Genomic DNA, 23,280 nt, shown 5'->3' on the forward strand with positions numbered 1-23,280 from the left:
TAAGAGAACATTCAAAATTTAGATTTTCTCCACAGATTGACCTTGCATATTATAAACTTATTTGTAGAATACCATATAATTTATTTCTGAACATCTGAGCTGCCAATTTTAATATTTTCATTAAGAGAGATTTTTATAGACTGATTGCAAACATCAGCACTCACCACTCTGAATGTAGATTTATTGTACTTATTCAGCTGTATAGATAAGCAATCAATGCTCATTTCACTTAATTTTAACAAATAATTCAAAATCTGAAAGGTAAAAAAATAAATAATAAGTTACATCTTGATTATATATATATATATATATATATATATTATATAGCACTGGATGTTTTCATGGAAAACCGTCTACATTTTAACAATGAGGTCAAACCACAGTCGATGACATTGAGGTATGCAGGTACTTAACATGACTGAATACAACATTTACAGCAATCAAGACACTAGTCACACCAAAACACAAACCCATACTGTGACATTACATTCCACATTACATCTTAGCTCTAGTAACAGATCAGATATATATGAGCTTTTGAAATTATTTGGAATTTCTCAGCATGCTTAAAATCAACACAGCCTACTCAAGCCCCTCCTTGTAAAGTAAGAACCATGCTTTTAGCTACATCCCTCTGTTGGCTTTGTATCTGGAAAGTTTATAAGTCTGCTTAGTCACACACAAGACATGTATTCCTTGAAGTGTTACAGCACACTGTGGCATATGTCGTTCATATCATTTTAAAGTCAGGAACCTGCAAACAGAAAAACCAGAGTTAAGATATGTTATTTCCATCTGTACATTATAAGGCTAGGAGAGTTGGTGAGTTGAGGATATCAACAGATTCAGCTTTGCCCCCTCCACCTTTATGGCCATCCAGTCCCTCTGTCAGAGTGTCCAGCTCAGGACACGCAAACGTGAACACAGACAGGTAGCTGCTGCAGGTGGGGGTGGAGGTCACCACAGGAGTGCTGAGAGGCTCCAGGTCGCTGGACACAGACTTGTACAGGGTCTCCCAGTCAGAGACACCGAGAGAGCTGCTCAGATCTATATCTGGCACAGATCGAGCAGTCTCCATGGGGGTTTTCTCCTCCATACCGGGTAACATATTGTCCAGCAGCCCCTCCTTAATGTCCAGAGAGGGCTCAAGATCGCAGATGTTGATTTCAGCACTGGCGCACAGCAAGATATTGGAGTTCCCAGAGATGGCTATGGACGGATCACTGGGCATGTCCATGTCCTGGAGCGAAGGAGCTTCCTGGGTGCCATCCTCTGGAAGTCTATCCTCATCTGGGCTGGAAGGTAGTTCTGGGGATCCTGTGGGCTCCTGGAAAATAGACTCCAGCTCTTCTTGTATTTGGCACATTGGTTTATGAGTAGCAAGGATAAATTCAAGCCGCTCTTTCTCTTTGAGAAGTGTGGCTATCTCTGTCTCCAAGGCTGCTTTTTCCTCCTCCAGCTTGTCTGTCTCCTTCAGATAGATCAACACCAAAATTATCCACATGGGAAAACACACGCCAGTGGGTGCAAATGACAGCTGACTAAATGCATCACTGTTTACTTACAGCTTGCAGTGTATCTGTGAGTTCCCTCCGTCTGTTGCGACACTTTGCTGCGGCCATTTTATTCCTCTCCCTCCTTATCCTTTTCTTCTCTTCCTCCTCTGGAGACAGCTGTGGTGTAAAAGAAACAATTCAGTTATTACCTTAAAGGATCCAGCCATGTCTTCTAATCCACTACATCCGTTGCCAACTCATCCTCTGAATGGCAAAAGCATGTTTCGCTGCAATGTGTCTAAAAATAGACCATTGTTGCAGACTTGCTGTGACCTGAATATAAATTGACTGCCTAAGGAAGGCACATATCCAGCGCACAGCACCACAGCAGCATACACAGTAGTACTGCTACTAATACAAAATTCAGATTGGCATATGTAAATGTACACTACTGACTGTGCTGTCCAATAGCAGGTAGACTTCATCTGAGCTAACCTACCTGCTCTGTTTTCCCCTTTCTGGCAGCATTTTTCCCCTTATTCCCGCCCGCTTTGGGTGTTGCCTGGTGAGAGCTTTGCACTCCATTGGCTTGCTTGCTACCCAGAGACTGGGAGACAGATGTAATACCCGTAGGCTGGCCCATCCACTGGAAATCTGGGGTAGAGGAAATTGCAGTGACTGTTGGAACAAATGGAGCATCTTGAGTGCTTATGTCCTCGCAAGCCTCCTGAAAAATATGGAAGTAATTGAAAATGAGGACCACGGCACAAATAAATAAATACATCTATTCCTATTCCAGTAGTGGTTTTAAGTGAATCTTATTTTAATGACAGTCATCAATGAAACCAATCATATGTTTGGTCTAAAACAGAGGACAGCCTGCATTTCGTCTTTTCTTGAAACATACCCAACCAGAAATAGCCTCCTCCAGATCAATATTTGACTTTATCATTGTTTCTGACGTCAACACTGACGCAGAGATACTGTGGAGTCTCCTGAATGGATTTATTTTTCTCAATGAACCGCTGCATCGACACGCTCGCAATTGGTCCCAGGACGTCGGAATCATAACAATCCGACCTACAGTGCTATATTGTCACATTTCCACCTGTATTGATCTCCGGTTCAATTACATATCAAAGGTATCAAAATAATGATGGAAATAATTCAGCCCACCCAGTTAATTAAAGACTTATCAATCAATTCCTCCTCCCCCTCCCCCCACCGCGGTGATAAAAAGCATAGGGCACATAAAACGGCTGTTTAATTGACTCCTAAACAGGGTGCCCCCCCCGGGCTGCGTGGACAATATACGATCAACAAAGCCGGTCATACCTTTGCATTGCTCTCTGAGGAGGAAGCTGGAGAGCTCGCCTCTTCTGGCGTCTTCTGGCAGAGTGTCCCGACAGGAGACTCTGTCCGGCAGGTGGGAGACACTGAATCCATGTCAGGCGTCAGGTTGTTATGATACATCACGAGGGGGGGAAATAAAATAAGTCGTGATCAATGACTAATCTGACTCTGGCCTTCCGCAGGACAGAGCTGCTCGGGTCTTTTCTCCAGGTATATACCTGGTAACTGCAGACTAGAATGCAAGCCCCTCCTTTTATGCTCTGCTACAATTTTATGAATGAACCAAGACTGTACCATCGGCGGAGTGGGAGGGGGGTCTGGCAAACAGTCACACAGGCCTGCGTTTTGATGTAAAACGGCATAATTTTGACGTTCATCCTGTAGTATAGTATTTCCATTTTTATTAGATATGGTCACGACTTCATCGCTTCAAATAGTCTAGCAGTCTTCATTCCCACTGGCTTCAGTGACTGGGTGAGAAACGTGGAGCTATTTGATAATAGCCTACATATAGCCTATGGAATCATTTCCTGCGCAATGAAAACTCTGGTGCATTAATTTAATCACCTCTTAAGCGATTAGGAGTGGTCTGCAGCCGAACAATGTGCACCGACTGTTTCAAAATACTAGAAAAGCGACGTTTTTTGCCCGAGCGTCTCCAATGCATGGTGTAGCTGTGGACTACAGCCCACGGAGCCAGTGGTCCGGGTAAGCTCGGCGCTGTGAAGGGTGTCAGCTGACAATGAAATGTTGTTGAATTGTTTACTTGGGGATGTGGAGGCGAAGAGAGGTTAGACAGGTGGAGGCGGAAAGTCACGTGACATGGCCCGGAACTGAGGGGGAGATGGACTGGGCAGCATTTGACAAGACCAGCATCATACTGGCCTCCCGTAGCGTGTGTTTAGTATTTGCCTTTTCCTCCCGATATCTGTCCTGTTGGACCTGGTGTCTGTAAGTGAATGCATCAGGTTTTTGAATTAAACGGGCAAAAACAAACAAACAAAAAAAAAAAACAGAAAGAAGTAAGGCACTGTGTCATTACAACCTGAAATAACAGACACGTTTTTATAAATACTCTCATTGTCTTTACTGATTTTGAATGAGGGACAAAAGGTAAAATCTGCCGTTTATTTTGCAGAGGGAAGGGTGATGAAGCAATATTTTTGACCAGATGTCTTCTTATTCATTTGATATTCTGAAGTGATAACTGGCAGGAAAACAGATATAATCACCAAAAATGTAGAGGTGTTTCTAACAACTGGGCAAAGTGATAACAAATGTTGAGAACATTGTGTAAATTCATTATAATGTAGAATGTTTTGGAGCCTTTGAGATTAGGAAACAAATTGTCATATTACTTTTTTATATAAAATGCAATTTTCTCTTCACCAATATCTGAGTTCTGCTCTTCAGCAACATTGCAAGGATTTCCCTGCCATAAAGGCTTAGGTACAGCACCTAAATGCTTTTGAAGAGAACATATCAGAATGAATGTACACTACAAACAACAACATTTGCAAAGTCCCAACCATGTGACTTTTGTTATTTTTCTGATAGTGCATCACATTTGATCAGTATATTTTAGTATTTCCTCTTTTAAGTACTTACAAAACAAAAATGTTTTCAATGTCCAGTTAGGTTATTTATATGAATACCAGTCTTCCCATGTAAACGTTTCAGCTGCAGGAATTTGAGTGGAGTCATTTAATAAGGGAATTATTAGGAGTTACAATTCATTTTGTTGACAGTAAACTACACATTTAAAATAAAATACACACCCAGTTATCTATTTCCATATAGCTCCCATGCTTTATACATTCTTCTCAGCTTTTGGAGGTTGGGTTTCTGTAATTCCTGTGGACACAAGAAAGCGTATTTACCACCTGACTGATGTCTGCCTTGAATGCTACATCCTACAAGTTAAGTGCGCTGCTACATTCTGGTACCTTCTGGCCTTTGTCCAAATGGAGGATGTCTACTAGGGGAGCGATGGAAGGACGGCCATGGGCGCACTGGAAGGGCAGCTGGCAGGAGGACAGGGATGCTACTAAACTGTAGCATTCAGCTCTACTCAGGCTGTCATTGAATTTGATGGCACCTGTTTTAATGCGTACATGAAATCAAGTAACAAGTATGACATTTAACAATTCACAACTGCAGAGAAATAACTTAAAGATTTCACCTTACCATGACATGATAGAGAGGCTAGTACTTTCAGCACGGTTAGAGGCAAAGTTCCTCTCACTCTGCCAGTTGAGCGGAGTAACTGAAACAAATGTGATATATGTTACTGTCTACTGAATAAGATGCTCTCTGCACCAAATGTTGAGGAGGTAGAAAGACACTTCCAAGCGTACCTCAATCTGTTCTTGAAGATACTCCTGAGGTGACAGGAAGCAAAGTGGAAAAACCATCACTTGGCTAAATGAGTGATCCAGTAGATGGTAGTAGTAGATAGCCTTAATAATGAGGTTCCACAAGTCTTACCTCAACGATAGGCTTGATAACAGATGGTCTGCGCCGCCTGAGTTCATTACTCTCTTTTTCCAAGAAGCACAGTGGCACCTTCCCAACAAATACTTGTGGATTTGATGCTTCTAAGAACTTCACTTCCAGGCCCAAACTCCTCAAATGTGCCTGACAAGACCTGTAAAGACAATTAGTTCATGATCCATTAGCAACATAGGACACACTGTTAAATAGTAATGACAATGCAATAATGTCTGTGGTGTGAAAAACAAACTAAAAACTCTAGTGTGAAATCAGTAAAGAAATATTTTGGCTGTGGGAGGCCAAGCTGTATGCACTATTATAGTCATGGTATTAAATGAACAGTGTCTAAAGACTGGGTGGTGTGTTTGACACAACTTAAAGTGATGTGTTCACATCACAGCAGTACCAGGCAACAGCACATGGCAATTGCTTATTCTGAGGGGCCTCAAATCATTATGGAAGAATGACCATATTCATGAAAGGAGATTGTGGCTGTTACAGAACCATCACCTCTCTTTCCAAATCAGGCGAAGTGCTTGCATGTGTCTCTAAAAATCAACTAGCCAGAACTGACATTTAGGCTGTTCCCCTCCAGAGGCAACACTCCAAGTACAAGAAAAACATGGCCAACAAAAGCCACCTCATACATGGATTTAACAGATTTAACTGAGGTCTTTTTCATTATCTTGCAGGAAATGTTATGCTAATAATGCAAGCTGCCACAATGAGAGCATTGTAGTACTGACACTACTGAATGATGGCATATAAGCCAAAGCCTTGAGTTAACACAGATAAAGTGAGTGTGTCACTGTACCCACCCTTCTCCTCATTGCCAAAATATGATGCTAGGTGTGCTGGCTGTTCTAAGAGCAGACAGCACACTCTTAAACCTCAAATGGTGTAAGGCCGACAGCATACTAAGTAAATCCGTCACGTAACCACCTACTCATGAAACCCGTTGGACTGTCTTTAGCCATACTCTGAACAAAGCCTACTGCTTTTACAGTCCTTCTGCTTGTACTGCACATATAGATACACATACTTAAGCAACCGTAGCTCCTCTTCTGTTACACTGATCTCAAGAGGTGGCAAAATGGTTGATGAACACAAACGCTTCTCTCCTGGTGCATCTGGGTCATCCTCATAGGAATCTGCAAAAGCATGTGCAGTAATGACTGAAGTATCACATCAGGGTCCCATCAACAGCACAAGTCATTTCTTTTTTTTAATTTTATTTTATTTGCTGTAGTAATACTGTGAAGTATGGTTTTTTTGTTTTTGTATTTTTTTTTTTTACCTGCAACTAGATTTTCCAGTCGAACTCGCTCATGTGCAGCATGTTGATCTACCAGAACCAGAAGGTTTCCTGGGATTTCAACATAAAACACACAAATACACAAGAAGCCGAGAAAACAACAGGAGACTTTACTGTTTCTGCCCATACCTTCAGTTTCAGAATGTGATGTATGCTCTTCATCTCTTGTATTGATAAGACAGGCAAGAAACTTTTTGTCCACTTGATGAATAACCTATAAGGTGATCATATTACACAGTTTCAGAAAAACAATTAAAAGATTATGAAGAGCATTTGTGACAGTGCTAAAAAGAACAGTGAAACACAAAAAGCAATGTGCCTTCATTGAGTGAATCATGGCTTTAGAAAAGCGGTATGGAAACAGGATGTTGTGGATCTTTACAGCCAGTCCATCAGCTTGCCCACTTGATATGTCCACACCAACCTGCAGACACGGTAAAACTCATAACGCATCTTTAAACTGCTTAGATTTAACTGAACTCTAAATTTGCATTAAGCCTTTAAACAGATAAAATACTTAGCAAAATTAAATCATTGTGAGATTACAAGGCTGTTCTCTAACCTAAGGTTACCATGCATATTCCAGAGTCAAGTAAACATTAGTTTTGTTTACCACAGGAGGTCGGACAAACACAGGATTATTCCATTTTGAGTACAATGCGGAAAGTGAGTTGGAGCTCTCGCCACCATCGTCTGTGAGGGCAGACAAGATTGCACGTGAACACAAACAAGCCAGTATTCATATTGCACATGTGTGTTTTTGGCCCTTAGAGTCTATGGTCTAATCTGTCTTGGAGGTACCTCTGACATCAGCCCCTGAACTAATCACTCTCTCTGTCCTGGATTTAGACAGGAAGGGCAACACTAGATCCACCTGAAATGGGTAACATCTGTATTCCATCCCTGCAGTTCAGTGAATGGGAACATGAAATTTAGATAGCAGATTCATTTTCTTGATTAAATCTATGACAGTGAAGGTTTTCTTTCTTAGTGCTGAGTGCTATTTCCAGTTATTATTTATGAATATAATTATGTCTACTGACTCACCCATTTCAGTGATGACACTAACTGCCATATTGGTGACATCAGATATACAGCGCACCGGCATTTCTTCAGTATCTGGATTTTCATATGTGCTGAGCCCAGTCACTTTGTTGACATAAACCATCTTCCCCACAGATGTATCATAGTGACGAAGCCAGTCACCTGATCTTGCATCCTCTTCCATCTCAGCCAGCTGATGAGTTGTACTGTAACCTGCATCTGGCTCAAGACTCAGTGCTGTGTCACAAGGATTCTCGTTATTATTGTTGACTTGGATGCCATCATTACCACTACTGACACAGGTTTGGTCCTCCAAGGTAGTCCTGGACAGGTGTGGTAATACCTTTGAACTCTCTGTCCTGTGTTGTTTTAAATGACAGAGTTTAGCTGCCAAAGACCTTTTACCTCTAATCAGACTTGAGACTTGTTTTAGCCTGGTGAAAGCTGAGAAGGTTGGTGGGCTTCGAAGGGTGCCCCATGCTTCTTTAACATCACCATTTTGCTGATCTAACTGGCTAACTGACAAGTGCTGGGGATTCAAAGAGGGGTTATCTGTCTGATGAAATCTGGCATCGTTCTGTAAATAACTCTCAAGAGAGGATATTTTTATTTTGTCAGATTTACCAAATACTCTCCTAAAGTTGTCAAGAGAGCCAAACTCATTAGATAAAGACAGCTTTTGACAAGGTACAGTTCTGGGATTATTTGAGGGATTAACAGAAGCAGAGTCTTTGGGTACTTTCTGAAAAGATCCGTCATGGCCTGCATCCAGTGAAATTCTGCGCTTTGATGCAAAGGATCTCTCCTCCCATTTCTGTGCTACATTTTGCCTCTGAAAGACTGACCTACTGATCTGAGACATGTCCCAAGTTTCCAGACTTTCATGAATGTATGGATCAGACAGACTGATCTTTCTATTCCTTACTAAAGTGGGTCCACATCCCCCTGTACACTTGCATTCAGGTAATATTAGCAAATTTCTGTTTAAATCAGGCTGAATTTGTTGAGTGATGCTGTCTAGTGAAGTCATGTTGCTGGTTGAGGTAGTACTGTTGAATTGTGTCTCTGTTTCTTTTGAAAGTTCTAGTTTTTCATGTTCTAGTTGTCTGATTGAACCTGACATACATAAACTCTGAGAGCCTTCCCCAGCTTCACTTAGTATTAGCTCCTCTTCTTCAGTAATGTTATTTTCAGAAACAGGGTCCAGTCTAGTCAGATCACACTGTGGCTTGGCTCTACATTTTTTCTTTATGTTTTCTTCACTTTTTCTCTTCTCCAATTCATCTGCAGTTATTCTTTTCTGTCCTGGTTCAGTCTCTTCTTTGTCCTCAATGAGGTCTGACTCCTGGCAAACACTGTTCTCAGATTCACAGTCATCTTTGCTCCTACGATGAACAGAGTCAGATGCCAGTTTTATTCCGATAGCGCAATCCAGTGTGGAAGCACTGCTAGCTGCTTGAACACCTGTGCTCCCTTCTTGCTCTGTAATGTCAGCAGCAAACAAGTTTGGAGATGCATCATCCAAGTCATCTTGAGAGACTATAGCCACCATGTTCTCCCTGCTCAGGAATACCCTCACTGCCTCCTCTATGCAGAGCAAAATGCCATCCCAGTCTTTGAACTCTATCAAAGTCTTGGTAGGTTCAAGACAAATGTCATACTCTGAGTAAGAGCATTTGATATTGATTACATATACTCCGTGCAGGTCTTGGCTTCGTTTGTGCTTTGGACTCCCAATAGCAGACTGCCCTTCTGGGCAGTCATTTTTCTGATTTGAACTGCTCAGTCTGCGAAGAAGAAAGTTCAGCAGCTTGTGTATCCGTGTTTTCATCAGAAGTCGGTCATTTACATACAGGAATTGTAAGCTGTTGTTGTAGTGGCCCTCTCTGCCAACGTAACCAGTCACTTCAAACTGCCCATGTGTGTAGCTGATTTCTCCCAATTTCTGTGCACGCCCAAGGCTGTGTATCTGTACAAACCTGTGGTAGGTGTTTCTGGCTTTAGGGAGCTGCACCATCATGGCTCCTGTGCAGTCATCCTTAAGGGTAAAGGATACAGAGGGATGCACCAAAGAAATAGCCTCTACTCTGTGTCTGATCCTTTCACCCTCCAGGACAGCATCCATCCTCTTCCTCCGGACTGGCATATTGTGGAAGAAGTTACAAATGATAACAGTTGTTCCTGCAGAGGGTCGAGTCATCTCTGCTTCAAATGCATCCAAGCCCTTGCCATCCTTGAAGATTTTGACGTGCGTTTTCACTGATGATCTCGTCCGGGAGGAGATTTCAACAAGTGTGGCTAGAGACACGATACTTGACAAGGCTTCCCCTCTAAAACCGTACCACCTGAGGTTGTCCAAGTCTTCAACAGAGTTGCATTTGCTTGTGTAGTATCTGTTTCCCACGCATGTCATATCCTCAAAGCTCATCCCAGTACCATTGTCGATTACCTGTACTTTAAATGCCTCCATGTCCATCCTGACGCCCACACAGGTCGCCGCGGCATCGATGCTGTTTAGGACGAGCTCCTCTACGCACTGTTGAAGAGAGGGGATGGCGACCCCGGTACGAAGTTTTCCCTGAACCTCTTCAGGCAAACACTTAATCATTGTGTTTATTAAATTCAGTTCTCTTGGTATGGTTTGTCTCTTATGTGCCCTGACAGACTGCAAGGTAATGATCTGTAACAGCGGACATTAACCCGCTGCCTGTTGCTATCTAACGCCCAGTCACATTACCCTAACGGTGGCTAACTAGCTGCATGAGATCCAACGATAACTTTTTGACCGCGACATATTAAAAAAACAAAACACTCGGGTTTGACAAGCAACAGAAAACCATGCTAAAATAAACTGAGCTACTGTTTACAGTCAACGTGAAGCAAAAAGAGATGCCGTTGCAGCTAACAGCGAAAGTTAACGGCGCCATCTTCTGGTGCGAAGGACTACCAGGATTGACAGTCGTCTTCTTTTTCTTTTTGTTGTTAGCGGATAGCAGCCAACGGTTGACGTGCATACTGCCACCTACTGTACGGAAAGTGTTATCTCATGTCTTTATAAACAGTGTACAGTATTTCATTACCTGCTGTTATATTATCCGTGTTTTTTTTCTTCGTTCTATTCTTAAATTTAGCCTCTAAGTAATTATATTATCCATGTGTTTTTTTCTTCATTCTATTCTATTCTATTCTTAAATTTAGCCTCTAAGTACTAATTTCATATGCTGCACATGTAGGGCTTTATTTCAATCACATTTTTCTTGATTAGATCTGCATATTAAGAAGTGTACAGGTGTTAATTTTATATGCCAGTCTTGGTCTTATCAATATCATCTATTCTTTTGTTATCTTCCCTCTCTTTATAAGACTAGTGAGCCTTGAAAACTTTATCAACTTAATAAAGCCTTTTTCACAGCAGACATTTTCACTTGTCACTATAGCAAAAGCACAGATGTTTCTCAGTAGGCACAATACAGCAAAGCAGCTAAAGAGAATTTAGCATCATTACTGACTTACACCTGTACCTTTTCTTACAACATGTCTTCTGTGAAATGGGTGCTTTGATACAACAAAGAAGCTGGCACACATGCCTGAAAGCTTGAAAAAGCAAATATGTCTCTTTCTTCTTTGTTTTATAGGATCTCTCAATTTCAGTGTATCAGCACCCAGTAAGACTATTCTAAATCTAAGACAGCTCTTTGGAATCTCTGCTGTGACATGACCATTTGATTTGAAGTTGGACCTGAACAAAATGATTCTAATAGGCTTAATCTGGCAGTTTATTTTGGGATACTTGGTCTTTGTGAGTGTTTCCCTCATTGAAATCAAGCAGTAAAACAAACGGAGGATAAACTCATTCTACATGCTTTTTTGCAATTATGCAACTAGTGAGAATATGGTCATTGATCAAGCCTTGACTTTAGCCAGTTTTATGGAGTCCCATTATGGTGACAGATTTCAAGGGCATACCAGTTGCAAATGTCCCCTTCTAACAGATTTACAGTTCTCTAAGTCTCTACTAAATAATGTGGTTACCTCTGAAACTGTGATACTCAACTCGGTCATGTCCCTCTAAATGTAATGTTTTGAGCTGTAGCTGATATACCATTTCTAAATTAAAATGATCAAATATACACATATTTGTGTTATTAGGCTGTTGAAAGGATGTTTCCATTTATTAATGTAATTCAATATACTGTACAAGGTAAGGAGTCCTAACACACATATTTGAGTACATGAGCTGCATACCAACAAATAAATAAAAGACTAAATAAATAAAACAGCTTCTTTAAAGTTAATATTACAGACAAAATATGGATTATTTTATTTTACTATTTTAAAAGAAGAGTGTTCTAGGCTGTCAACTCTATTCTCATTCTTGAACTCCGCCTTGGTTATATGTGACTTGGGGCTCCCAGTGGATTTCAGCCATTCTTGCATTTCTATCACCTTGCTGCGAGGACCCTGTATCTGCCCCTGGACAGTTCCTGCACCCGTGTTTTGGACCCAGCCAACCAGGCCAAGCTTCTTCCCTTCTGCCTGAAAAATGAAAGACAGTCATGATGGAAATATGGCTGGGATGGAATAAATGTGAAATTATATGAATAAGATGAGCTCTACAGAAAATATTGAGTGCTTCTTGACAGTCAGATCTCATGTCACTTTTAGATAAATACAGTGTGCAGTAGGGGGAAAGTACAGTGCATAATAAAATAAATGCAAAATGATATTCAAAATATTATGCAGGAGCCTTTCAGCAAAAGCTTTCAGCAGCCTCAGCTGGTCTCCATTAGCAGGCATCCAAGAAAGCCAACTGATGGGAGTTTTGCTCATTCTTCATAAACCAGCATGAACTCCATCCGCTCACGAAGAACAGGATATGCGGGTGAAAACATTCAAAAAAGCCAATAAAATGATGTTAATTATCTTTTTTTGGGGGGGTGGGGTCTGGGGAATATAAAGGCTTGCTCATCAATGTGAAACTTACTTGAGTGTATTTCCGAAAGAATACACCTTGCACTCTGCCAAAAATCTCATAATCCACTGAAATTAAGTCTTCATTAGACATAGTGGACCTAGGAAAAAACAAGACATGCGATAGTTGACTGCTGTAACGTTGTGCTCTTAGGAATCTACCATATACATAGATAGCAGGGGCAACGTTACAAGATATGCTAACACAATTCATTTGTATTGAAATGACCAGCAACATAGATAAATTGCAAATCTAGCGCCATATTCGGGCTGTGCAAGTACCTGATAGCTTAATGTCTATACTATAATTCACCTGAATATTTTAGGAAGCTCTGAGAAGACTAGCGGACTCCGAAATACCTCTGTTTTGAAACATACGGGACTCTGTATCCGGAAGTAGCAACGGACCAATCACAGAACACCCTTTAAAACCTGAGCGAAGAAGAAGAAGAAGGGTGCGCTCCAGATGCTTGGTTTCTAAGCAGCAAATGTAAACACTGGGAAACTGAGGCTCTGCAGTTCTAATGGCAATTTTGCATTTAGGTACCTAAATTCAGTATTACGTTTAATTCAGAGAGCACACAAGAAGTCATCGAGTATTTGAAAATATTTACAGCATTGGGAAAGTTAGTCAACTGCAAATGGAGCACTTGCACTGGTAAGTAGATTTTTTATGACAGACTTCTTTCATTTGACTAGCGTTAATGTTAACTGACATCCCTGAATATCAAGAAATGCCATCTCAGCAGTGCTTTGTTAAAGTTCTACAAGAGACAACGGGCTCATCGCCTTTTTTTAAAAAAAATGTATCCCATTGTTAACAACATGGTGTTGTACCTGGTAGGAGTGCAGCTGGAGAAGACCGGTCATTTCCAAGCAAGCCTGTTAGCCACAGAAGGCCTCTTAACCCCAGGACACAAGACTCGCATGATGTGTACGAGTTTGAAAAAATGGTTATTTCAGCAAGAGACCCTTTATCAGCAGAAGAACATCATTCTAATGGCATCAAACAGATAACTGGATCCCGGGATCCCAGAAAAGACTTACAAGGACTGTCCAGTGGAGAAATGCAGATGGCTGAAGCAATTCATGCAAAACAGCTCATGCTACAGGAGAAACTGTGGAGACTTGAGGAAAAACTAAGACAAAAAATCCAGAGGGACAGCGCTGATGCTGCTGCAAGTGAGGAGGAGAGACACCGCTGGGGACAAGCAGAGAGGGGAAGGGCTCAGATGAAAACCAGGCTGTCTGAGCAGCAAAGGACAGATCTAGTGAAAAGCAGAGAAATGTTGATGGAGGATAGAAGAAAGGAGGATATTAAACAACAAAAGAAAAAGCAAGGGGCTGAAATTGATGTAAGCATTTGGGAAGAAGCAGGTGTGATGCCACTGGATGTGACAGTTTCTAGTCCCTCTCACTCCACCAGACCACAGCAGGGAGAGCTGGGACTCATGGATAGCACAGACATCAGCTTCCAGCTTCTTCCCTGCAGAACCTGTGGCAGAAAGTTTGCAAGTGAAAGATTAGAAAAGCATGTCCAAATCTGTAAAAAAGTGAAAAATTCACATCGTCAAGTCTTCAACTCCTATGCTAATAGGACCAAGGGATCTGCCATGGAGGAGTTCTGGAAAACCCACACCAGAAGCAAGACTCCAGAGGTATGCTAGTAACATGCTAGCTCTTACAGTTGTATTACAGATGAGGGCTGTTGGATTTGAAAGGCATAGGCAGGGCAAACTAATCAAAAGACGCTATTGGTTGTATTGTCGTAAATGCGAGATTCAGTGTTTTGGGCTCAACTAACACTAGGGACTAAAACTCAGGATATTTTGGCGTTTGTGTCTTCATTTTGAACTTCTTTCCCCAGTTTTTAACTTTAATGTAATAGTTTGTGTATTTTCTGTTTTTCTGTTTGTATCTTTTCATTCAGGTTTTACAAAAACAGAACAAAAGGCAGAACGGCAAAGCAAACACAAACAATCTGCATCAGGATCAGCTACCAGCTGGGCATGTCACTGTCAAAAGGGTCCAGAGCCTACCCAAAGGACCCAAACACTTTTGACCCTGGGCCATGTGAATAACAAATCCTTGGTTGTCAGCACATCAAGTCACTAATGACCCTGTTGTTATTGTCAATAGTCTCTGAATTGTTTAATTTAATCCCTATTGAAAAATTGTGAGGCCTTTTGTCCACAATGTTTAAATATAGCCCCTTAAAATAAATAGAACTGTGTGAGGTAGCTTTGACTCTTTACAAGTATAGTGTGTTACATTATACAGCAGCTTGCACTGTGGGAAATATTGAATATGTATGCATAACAAAAACAGTGGTTAGTTTTATTTATGGCTGTGCACAAAACTGGAAGCAGCACTGTGATATCTCCATATAATTTAGTAAAATGCTGTAAAAAATGTAACCCTGTTTTAAATGCTGTTAGCACACTATAAATAAAATCACCTAAAGCATTGTCATAATTACACAACTGTTAGTTCCATAGGTTGCTAAGGCACCTTGACATTTCATATTACTGCATGGAAATACTGCCAGTATTACACCAATGACATCTAAAAGGTCAATGAAGAGTTAACAGCTTGTACGTTAATTATGACAAAAGGTTTTACATACCCACACACACAGAAAATATCTACAACATACCAATAAACAAAACCAATGGACCTCAAACACAAAAAGTGCATTTAGATATTTACTTTCACAAATGATGCAAAATATGGCACAACATTTTAGAATGTACCAAAGACAGATAAAATGTTTTAAAATATGCAATAATAAAACAATAACATTATAGCTGCAAAGTCAGCTGTGTTTTAAATGTGTTCAAGAGTATGTTGTCCACATTTAAAGAAAACTGTTCAAGTGCTCATACATGGCACAAAAAAGCTAGACCTACATTTGATAAACAGACAAGAATTCAAGAGTCAAAGAATGTGATAAAAAAAAAAAAGTAACCAACTTAAAAAAAAATGAATCAGTAGTTTTCATTTTTCACAAATACTTTTATATGACAATAAAACATGCAAATGTGAAAGTTATATATTTGCATGAAATAATTAGAATATGTTTATAACAGCTAACATCTGATAAATATGGAAGGATTTTGAGACTGTATTGTATTTGGCACATTTTTGGCACTTAAAAATATCAGATGAAATTAATATAAAAATAAAGTGATACACAATACAGCTATGTTTTCACATTAGAAGATGGTGTCAACATGACAACATGGTGGCTGCCAATCTTCACACATCTCAACATCTGAGATAAAGAAACATTAACTTTGGATGAACTGGCAGAGTTTCCTTTTTGCATACGCTGATCTCACCTGTTATGTAAATAACACTTATAACTGAGGCACTAAGGAGTGAAGTCTCAATGCTGACATCACTAAAGGTCAACAGTAATAACACATGGACTTAACATTCACATTGCAGAGCAACACTATAATCAGATTGTCTCTCGCCGCTGTCAAGGTCCAATGCTTTATGTTGAATCCAGCCAACATTTCAGTCTATGGAGAAATTAGCTAGATCACCCCACCCAGGTGAACACAAGTGTGCATAAGAGAGTGTCCAAGGTATTATACAGTATTATAAATGCATTAAAAGTAATCATGCAACGCTATGCCAAAACATGTATACTGCAACATCACCATTTTGAGTATGCACTCTCTGCACCTTCACTTCCTATTTAACCAGTTTGTTTAATTCATTATGTGCTAAGAGTTTTGACACTTCTCCCACGATATTGAACTCTGCAGGTAGAGCCTCACACACTGGCCCCTGCAGATCTGTTCCCATGGTTTGTGAATCCACTTGCTCTTCCTCCTCCATCCCCAGGCACACGCTCAGACTGATGGTTTCCATTATTGTCACACCCAGCTTCCCGTAGCGCTGAACGATTGATTGCTGCCCAGAGCCTCTCATTCTCCTTCTGCTGGTCACTGACCTGGGGATGACAAGAACACAGGTTACAGTATGCTGCTATTTACTGGATGTTCATGAATCAAAGCAGGCTTTGAGGTGCACGGGCAGCTTTTGGGAAAAATGCTTCACCTGCTTCTCGAGCATCTGGATCCTCATCTCTTGACGAGCGACTGTCTCTCGCAGCTGCAAAATAAAAGTGAGGTTGGATGCTGCAGCAATGAGATGTTCTCATTAGTTCATGAGTTGCACTGTGTGGATATACCTGTATGACCTCTCTACATGCATTGCAACATACACCCGATTCTCCTTTTTTGCAGACATCAGACTCCTCCAGTCCATTATCTTCATCACAGTCCATTCGTTTAGTCTGTGGAGACAACCAGAGAGGAAGAGGTTGAAAGTGGATGTGAGCAGCAGTATTGTGAAAGTTTAAAAGTTTGGATTTCATAATTAGTCTGATCAGTGCAAATAACAGCGTCAGTTTTACCGGCAGGTCTTTCCTACTGCTGACTGCTGCAGCTGCAGCCGTCATTTCTTTCAATTCCTCATAAGGTAGAGTGACGCTCTCAGAGAAAGAAGAGAGCTGGTCAGGAGTGCATGGCTCGGAGTCTTCTGGCATCGGGATGAATTCTGCATCCTCAAGCTCCTGTAGAACAGGAATCTTCCTGAATTAGAACAATGCAACGCTCCATTCAAATGTATGATTCAAACAAAGGTTTCACTGGTCCCTGGAATTTTTGTAGTAACCAACCTTTCTAAGCCACAGAGGGCAGGAGCTGTCTCCAGTCTGATTTGCCATTAACATCATCGAGGTCCCTGTGAAGCACTCCTCCGTATTAGCCTCCAGTGTACCACCAAGACCCCTATCTCGACTCTCTGTCTCAGAACCAGGTTCTATGTCCATATCCACTGTTGATGTAGATGTTTCCTGGCCCACTCCTATATTTACACACAGACATTAACACCAACAGTGTAGACTTATTCTAGAGGCAAACAAATTGAATCAACATACAAATCAGTGACAAAAGAACAGTGTTTACCACTACCGATTGATACTCCACTGCTGTTAGAGCGTATAGTCTTGGAGTTGAGTACTTTTTCTGTAAAGAAGAAAATGTATTTATTTCACAGCTGCCTGCTTGTACCATAAAATGTGCAAGTGTCTGGTTCTCATTGCTAACCCATTATGATAATGGTGTGCCAACCACGGCAGGAGAGGTCTGGTACGTGGTGAAGGGAACCAAAGATGGGCCTTGGCATGGCGGGGCAAACCTCTGAACCAAATCCTTTATCAGCAGGCATCCCAAGTCTCCCGTTTCCTGCATTTCCCCATGCAAAGATGTGATTGTCTGCAAGAGAAACAAAAAAAATAGATGATGATACACTCACAAAAACAAAGGTATTGGGAAATCGATTCCAGCACGAAGTGAAACTGCACAAACCTTGACATGAACTCGAAAAAACATAGATGTTTATTTCAATAAATGTACAATGTGTTCTTACCCTCAGTGGCTGCAATGGTGAAGCCATCTCCACAAGACACTTTGGTCACTATCTTCCCTCCGAAGGGTCCAACCAGGAGTTGGACACCTTGGTGTTTCTTAAAGTCCTTCACACCCAGCTGTCCGTACTTGTTGCAGCCAAAGGTAATCAGCCGACCACGTCCTGCAAAACCAGAAGTCACATGACATAACATTTCTTTCAAATTGTGACACCTTTATCTTACAGGAGAAGTATCATCCTCTTTCTGAGTACCATCAATTGCAACTGTGTGGGTTTTCCCTGGAGCTATGACCTGGATCTTGAACCTTGACAGCTGCTTTACCAAGGTCAGTGTGGTAATGTATGGGATTCCCTGGTAACCCTGGTGTAGAATACAGGAAAAATGTATAAACATAGCTGCATCAACTATCTTATTACAGTCCCATAGGTATAGCCCAGTACCTCTCCAGGATGGTTTTTGATGCCAGAGATTCCCTGGTTCAGACCCAGTTTGTTGAACTCATTGTTTCCACATGCTAGGACTTTGCCAGTTTCTGTTAAAAAGAAGGTTCCATCACTGCCACATGACACTGAGGAGATGGTGGCACCTTTAGGGATCTCCACCTGAGAAAATAAAAAAAACAGACAGAACTTTTATTATATTTATCATATTCCTTGAAACACTTTGTATCTAATTGGCACCTGTATGACTTTAGGACAGTCAAGAATATACCAGATCAGGGAGCAACATCTTACTTGCATTGGAGAAGAGAAGTCATCCTCGCATTCCAGGCCGAGACGCCCTGCAACAGGAAAGCAGAGCAAAATTTTCTTAAAATATTCTGAATAAATTAAACTAGAATTACTACTCTGTGGTTGTATCCCTCTGCTAACCAGTCAAATTGATGGGAATGGGACAGATATGAGGTCAGTATGACTTCTGACCACCAAAATGTAATCATCCTTGAATTTCAGTGGACATTTGTGCCAAATTTGAGGAAATTTATGAAAGATCACCTTCACAAGAATGCAAACCACCTCACTTTCTCCACCCGGTGGCTACAGTTGTAACTGCAAAAACAACTTGTGAGAGGCTTACTGACAGCACATACAGCAACCCTGCGTACCATACTCTCCGCAACCCCAGGAGAAGATGTCTCCACTCTGAGTCAGAACCACCACATGGTTGTCGCCACAGGAAACCTGACGGACAGGCCGCTCCTCAAAAAACTCCAGAAGCACTGGCTCCAAAATCTCCATGCTAAGCTCGCCCTCAACTCCGATGCATCCATAATAGTCTGAACCAAACATGTACATCTGGTCTTCATCTACAAAAGCAGCAGCAGAGGGTTAATTATAAAAAAAATGTGGCTTTACATTTTCTCCCGTAAGTTCTTGTTTTCACAGGAAGAGTTCCTCACCCACCAGTGACACAAGCAGTGAAGTCAGCCCCACATGCCACCTGTCGAATGGCCTTCCCCTGAAGCTTCTCCACCTTCTTTGGCTGCCGGTATGAGGCCTGGTCTCCGTGTCCCAGCTGGCCCACCATTTTGGCACCTCCTTGAACATTCTGAATAGAGAATTGAGACAGTTTCTTGTAGTGAACCACAAGAGCTTTTAGATTCAGTATACCTGTGCCCGAGTAATGGATAGATTCTCACAGCCCAGGTGTATAGCTCCTTTTCAACTGTCACCACTGCAAAATGACTCTCTCCAGCACAAACATGTTGAGCGCTGCTGCCTCCTTTAAACATGTCCAGTTTCTGGGGAGTAAACTTCCCTCCTCCCCAGAAGTACACCTCCCTTGAGCGTGTGGTCACCACAGCAACAGAGGTTTCGTTCACTGTACTCAGCCTATGGTAGAGTCAGGACGACAAATCAGTTATATACCCAAACTCATACTTAAGGCACAAGAGACAGGTTTTTATAATGTAGAATATGAACCAAGTGTTAACAGCTTACTTTGGTTTCTTCATTGAGGAGTTCAGCAAGGCAACGCGCTCTTCAAGCTCCCTAACAGAGAACAAAGTTGTTATGGGCATTTAGACTGCATCCCACAGAATCTAAAATGTTTTCTTATTAACAAAATCTAAAAACTTTCTTTTCTTTCAGCCAACTTACTGTCGGCAGCAGGAGATAAATGGCTGGTCCAGAATCTGCTCCGCTGTAGGCCTCTTTGCAGGCTCCTGGATCACATCACAAGAATAGCTTTTTGTTCCTCATGCAGTATTACCTTTGGTATCAAACTCTTTATTTGACAATTATTAGAAACACCACCGTCCTCTGATTATTCATCTCACTCACTTGGTGTAGGCACTCATACACCAGCTCGATCAACGCAGATGAATAAACATCTGAGTTCACTTCCATTGTCCAGTTTCCCTGGACTATTTTCACACAGAGGTTCAGAGGGTTCTTTATTGACAGAAACAAAAATGTTTTATTAAGTCTGGACATTAAAAAAAATCACATTTTCTGATTAACACAACTAAGTCAATTACTTCTAGGAGACCTACCGTTGCATCAAATGTTCTTGTAAGAGTTAAGACTTCAAAAAGTACACAACCCATGGCCCAGATGTCTGATTTGAAGTTATACTTTGCTCCCTGGCACAATTCAGGTGACATGTAATATGGAGTTCCCACACACTGGATTTACAGAAGAAAAAAAGCACAAGAAGAAAATTTATAAAACATGTATCTCATGCCAATGGAGCTCAAATAAGTATTTGCAAAGTATATTTGCCAAACACCCGCAGCCTCATCTAGTCTGTGATCAACCCTACTACCTGGATACAAACAGCCGCCTCATCCAGAATATTAACTGTACACAGTCAAAGTTACCTTTACAGTGTACCTTTTCATCTCACTGTTTGCTGTGATGCACTAAACTATTGTTATACCTCAGTTACAAAGTGGTAAGGCAACAATAAAAAGCATACACAAACTCAAAACCCACACTAATACTACACCAAGAGTGAAGACAGTATTTCACCACTGTGTAACATTCGGTTAATATGTACCAGCTCATATTGGGGGTAGAGGATAAAATCACAACTTACAGTCTCTGCCATTGAAAACTCAGAGTCTAGCTTCTTAGCAAGTCCGTAGTCGCCCAGCTTCATGAGGTCAGTCTTGGTCAGGAAAATGTTCAGAGTTTTGATATCTCTGCAGGAAAAACACCATGGTTCCATTACAAAAGTCACTGCCAGACATCTTCAATAAGGGCATGAAAATGGGCTGAACATCTAACCTGTGTAATATCCCAGCCTTGTGAATGTATGACACTGCGGAGGCTATTTGGTACAGGTACCATATGACCACCTAAAGAAAAATGTTGAATGTAAATGTGTAATAGTCTGTACTGTATGAAACTAATGGCCTGCAATGTTGCACTCATACCTCTTCACTGAAAAGTCTCCCCTTCTGTTGGTTGATTTTATCATACAGATTTCCTCCTGTGATGATAAGGCCATTTAATGTTCTGTCACAACTGAACAGCATTTCAACTAATCTTCAGTGGACACTGACACTATTTTCTTACCATTGCAATACTCCAATTCAATGAGCAGAGTGTTTCTATCCATGAAGTGATTGAAGTAGGCTATGATGTTATTGTGCTCCAGAATGGAGAGTATGCTTATTTCATTCATGACATCTCTGCACTCCTTTTCTGAGAGCGAGTTCAGGTCCACCTCCTTCCATACCACCAGAGAGTTGTCCTATAGGGAAGCCAGAGGGAACATCTTATTAAATAGTACTAAGCGCCCAAAAATAGGCTCCACATTTGTCTCACCAGATGAGAAAAAGTACACTACGTTTCTCTACTTTTATAACTACCTACTAAAGGTTAGACAGACAAGAAAAATCTTCACTGATGCAGAAGAACAAGGTTTTATAATATATAATTATTTCAAAACACATTCATAGAGGAGTCGCAACTGCAAACCATATACTGCAGTATGTGCATCCAGTTATATTCCAGGATAAAGAAGCAAGGTATAGGAAAGTCATTTATCTTTTTCTCTCAAGAATTTCTCACAGGAGTATGAAAACAGAGGGGTTCTGCTGACCAGTCAGAATACCACAACTCATTTCAACTATGAAAACACCGTTAACAAGACATTTCTGATACACCTGTATGTGTATATTTTTACCATCTGCAGCATCTTAGAATACAGGAGTACATGTTTGTTCAAGAAAAAGCTGTGGGGGCCTTCTGAACTTGATTAATACGTGTCTTCCTTGTTGTTGGTGTTACACTGACAGTCACCTTGTTTCAAGAGCAAAGTCTGCATGAAGTAAGCCGAGATTGTTGCATGGCATAATGTGTATTCCATGCTTTTTTTTTTTTTGTTTTAAAACATAAATCTGTGCTGAGATGTGGAGATAGCCTACCTCTGTTCTTCTATAGAGAGTTGCTTCACCAAACGCCCCCCTCCCGAGGACCCGGATAGGAATGTAATGTAACTTTTCCTCTTCGCCATTAAACGTCCCCGACGCTGATCGCTCACTGAGCACAGACCCGCCACCCAAATCTGAATTTAGTGAGTCGAAATGTCTTTCATAGTCCTCCAGTGACATTTCTGTTTAGGGCTAACGTCAGCCAGCGGTAGTGATGGAAATAACCCGAGCAGGCCTTATACAACTCTACCTGAAAGACTCCTATAAAACTGTACACGCGCCTGTTACCCGTGTCGACTATTAAAGACCCTGTCAAAGTACAAGTACAACCAGATACCTCAAAGCTACTTTACGTATACAGTGGGGAAAAATACAACACAGCAAAGTGCGTGCAACTACAGTAGTTGCAGCAATGTCAAGTACAACACAACAAAAAATGAAGACGTCCAGTCAGCTAGTTGAATTTTCAGAATAAAACGCTTATTATTTGGCGTGTTATGTCAATTTTACGATGAAAGTCAGGAGAGTGCGTTTCCGGTAACATTACGCTTGAATTGGCTAAGGAAAGCACAGCGCCGCCTGGCAATCCTGGCCTGTCATGGAAATACAAACCAACTACAATAAATCTGCCTAACAAATAAACAACTGCAGTATTGTTTGAAATGGGGTGGACTCTGACACTTGACTGACAGGCAACAACAAACCCGGAAACTGCGAAATTAAACAGACTCCTTGTCTAAAGGTTTTGGAAATATTTTACAGGCATATTTTAATATTTTCC

At 41.1% G+C, this 23,280-nt stretch overlaps 5 protein-coding genes across 11 annotated transcripts; 1 reads left to right on the forward strand and 4 right to left on the reverse strand.

The window, feature by feature from the left end:
• Positions 1-332: 332 nt before the first annotated feature.
• On the reverse strand, positions 333-3,792 carry fosaa (v-fos FBJ murine osteosarcoma viral oncogene homolog Aa). 2 transcript variants are annotated; one of them, XM_020591013.1, is made up of 5 exons: positions 2,832-3,792; positions 1,996-2,223; positions 1,566-1,673; positions 865-1,471; positions 333-754 (listed from the first exon to the last, which is right to left on the reverse strand). In XM_020591013.1, exons 1-5 carry the CDS (start codon positions 2,967-2,969, stop codon positions 747-749), a joined length of 1,089 nt encoding a protein of 362 aa, XP_020446669.1. In that variant the 5' UTR covers positions 2,970-3,792; the 3' UTR covers positions 333-746. The 2 variants fall into 2 exon arrangements, with proteins under 2 accessions (XP_020446669.1, XP_020446668.1); XM_020591012.1 differs by having other exon boundaries at positions 333-1,471; positions 2,832-3,790.
• Positions 3,793-3,918: 126 nt separating this feature from the next.
• Positions 3,919-10,674, reverse strand: mlh3 (mutL homolog 3 (E. coli)). 2 transcript variants are annotated; one of them, XM_020591009.1, is made up of 12 exons: positions 7,705-10,674; positions 7,459-7,560; positions 7,271-7,350; positions 6,977-7,081; positions 6,787-6,871; positions 6,640-6,708; positions 6,385-6,493; positions 5,337-5,496; positions 5,207-5,230; positions 5,037-5,115; positions 4,796-4,947; positions 3,919-4,703 (listed from the first exon to the last, which is right to left on the reverse strand). In XM_020591009.1, exons 1-12 carry the CDS (start codon positions 10,307-10,309, stop codon positions 4,632-4,634), a joined length of 3,642 nt encoding a protein of 1,213 aa, XP_020446665.1. In that variant the 5' UTR covers positions 10,310-10,674; the 3' UTR covers positions 3,919-4,631. The 2 variants fall into 2 exon arrangements, with proteins under 2 accessions (XP_020446665.1, XP_020446667.1); XM_020591011.1 differs by lacking the exon at positions 7,459-7,560.
• A 1,160-nt stretch (positions 10,675-11,834) lies between these two features.
• On the reverse strand, positions 11,835-13,113 carry acyp1 (acylphosphatase 1, erythrocyte (common) type). 4 transcript variants are annotated; one of them, XM_020591060.1, is made up of 3 exons: positions 13,037-13,113; positions 12,686-12,775; positions 11,835-12,237 (listed from the first exon to the last, which is right to left on the reverse strand). In XM_020591060.1, exons 1-3 carry the CDS (start codon positions 13,046-13,048, stop codon positions 12,022-12,024), a joined length of 318 nt encoding a protein of 105 aa, XP_020446716.1. In that variant the 5' UTR covers positions 13,049-13,113; the 3' UTR covers positions 11,835-12,021. The 4 variants fall into 4 exon arrangements, with proteins under 4 accessions (XP_020446716.1, XP_020446719.1, XP_020446718.1 ...); XM_020591063.1 differs by having other exon boundaries at positions 12,686-12,773; positions 13,033-13,097; XM_020591062.1 differs by lacking the exon at positions 13,037-13,113 and adding an exon at positions 12,955-13,024 and having other exon boundaries at positions 12,686-12,773.
• Positions 13,114-13,145: 32 nt separating this feature from the next.
• On the forward strand, positions 13,146-15,640 carry LOC109955164 (zinc finger, C2HC-type containing 1C). Its single transcript, XM_020591059.1, has 3 exons — positions 13,146-13,330; positions 13,517-14,330; positions 14,603-15,640. The coding sequence occupies exons 1-3, from the start codon at positions 13,314-13,316 to the stop codon at positions 14,732-14,734; spliced, it is 963 nt and encodes a 320-aa protein (XP_020446715.1). The 5' UTR covers positions 13,146-13,313; the 3' UTR covers positions 14,735-15,640.
• Positions 15,641-16,019: 379 nt separating this feature from the next.
• Positions 16,020-22,945, reverse strand: nek9 (NIMA related kinase 9). Of its 2 annotated transcripts, none has more exons than XM_020591058.1 (23): positions 22,494-22,945; positions 21,640-21,817; positions 21,498-21,553; positions 21,349-21,419; positions 21,158-21,263; positions 20,613-20,744; positions 20,401-20,511; positions 20,218-20,282; positions 20,059-20,109; positions 19,758-19,950; positions 19,522-19,666; positions 19,224-19,424; positions 18,853-18,899; positions 18,559-18,720; positions 18,370-18,478; positions 18,118-18,279; positions 17,796-17,963; positions 17,661-17,714; positions 17,366-17,553; positions 17,102-17,260; positions 16,877-16,981; positions 16,744-16,797; positions 16,020-16,636 (listed from the first exon to the last, which is right to left on the reverse strand). In XM_020591058.1, the coding sequence occupies exons 1-23, from the start codon at positions 22,677-22,679 to the stop codon at positions 16,457-16,459; spliced, it is 2,883 nt and encodes a 960-aa protein (XP_020446714.1). In that variant the 5' UTR covers positions 22,680-22,945; the 3' UTR covers positions 16,020-16,456. The 2 variants fall into 2 exon arrangements, with proteins under 2 accessions (XP_020446714.1, XP_020446713.1); XM_020591057.1 differs by having other exon boundaries at positions 17,655-17,714.
• Between the last annotated feature and the right edge of the window lie 335 nt (positions 22,946-23,280).

The sequence above is a fragment of the Monopterus albus genome, unplaced genomic scaffold, assembly GCF_001952655.1.
Source record: "Monopterus albus unplaced genomic scaffold, M_albus_1.0 scaffold13.1, whole genome shotgun sequence".
Lineage (NCBI taxonomy): Eukaryota > Metazoa > Chordata > Actinopteri > Synbranchiformes > Synbranchidae > Monopterus > Monopterus albus.

What these genes read in the sequence shown, in the direction of transcription:
- nek9 (XM_020591057.1), bottom strand. Translation starts at nt 22,679, where the DNA reads ATGTCACTGGAGGACTATGAAAGACATTTCGACTCACTAAATTCAGAT. An exon ending in TCCTCAATGAAGAAACCAAA is followed by an intron (nt 19,951 to 20,058) that starts GTAAGCTGTTAA and finishes ACTCTACCATAG; the next exon opens with GCTGAGTACAGTGAACGAAA. An exon ending in GCACACCATTATCATAATGG is followed by an intron (nt 17,715 to 17,795) that starts GTTAGCAATGAG and finishes TCTTCTTTACAG; the next exon opens with AAAAAGTACTCAACTCCAAG.
- fosaa (XM_020591012.1), bottom strand. Translation starts at nt 2,969, where the DNA reads ATGTATCATAACAACCTGACGCCTGACATGGATTCAGTGTCTCCCACC. An exon ending in CCTCAGAGAGCAATGCAAAG is followed by an intron (nt 2,224 to 2,831) that starts GTATGACCGGCT and finishes CATATTTTTCAG; the next exon opens with GAGGCTTGCGAGGACATAAG. An exon ending in TCACAGATACACTGCAAGCT is followed by an intron (nt 1,472 to 1,565) that starts GTAAGTAAACAG and finishes ATCTATCTGAAG; the next exon opens with GAGACAGACAAGCTGGAGGA.
- mlh3 (XM_020591009.1), bottom strand. Translation starts at nt 10,309, where the DNA reads ATGATTAAGTGTTTGCCTGAAGAGGTTCAGGGAAAACTTCGTACCGGG. An exon ending in TGTTTGTCCGACCTCCTGTG is followed by an intron (nt 7,082 to 7,270) that starts GTAAACAAAACT and finishes CCGTGTCTGCAG; the next exon opens with GTTGGTGTGGACATATCAAG. An exon ending in TTATCAAGCCTATCGTTGAG is followed by an intron (nt 5,231 to 5,336) that starts GTAAGACTTGTG and finishes CTGTCACCTCAG; the next exon opens with GAGTATCTTCAAGAACAGAT.
- LOC109955164 (XM_020591059.1), top strand. An exon ending in CCAGAAGCAAGACTCCAGAG is followed by an intron (nt 14,331 to 14,602) that starts GTATGCTAGTAA and finishes CTTTTCATTCAG; the next exon opens with GTTTTACAAAAACAGAACAA.
- acyp1 (XM_020591060.1), bottom strand. An exon ending in TCTTTCGGAAATACACTCAA is followed by an intron (nt 12,238 to 12,685) that starts GTAAGTTTCACA and finishes TTCATTTTTCAG; the next exon opens with GCAGAAGGGAAGAAGCTTGG.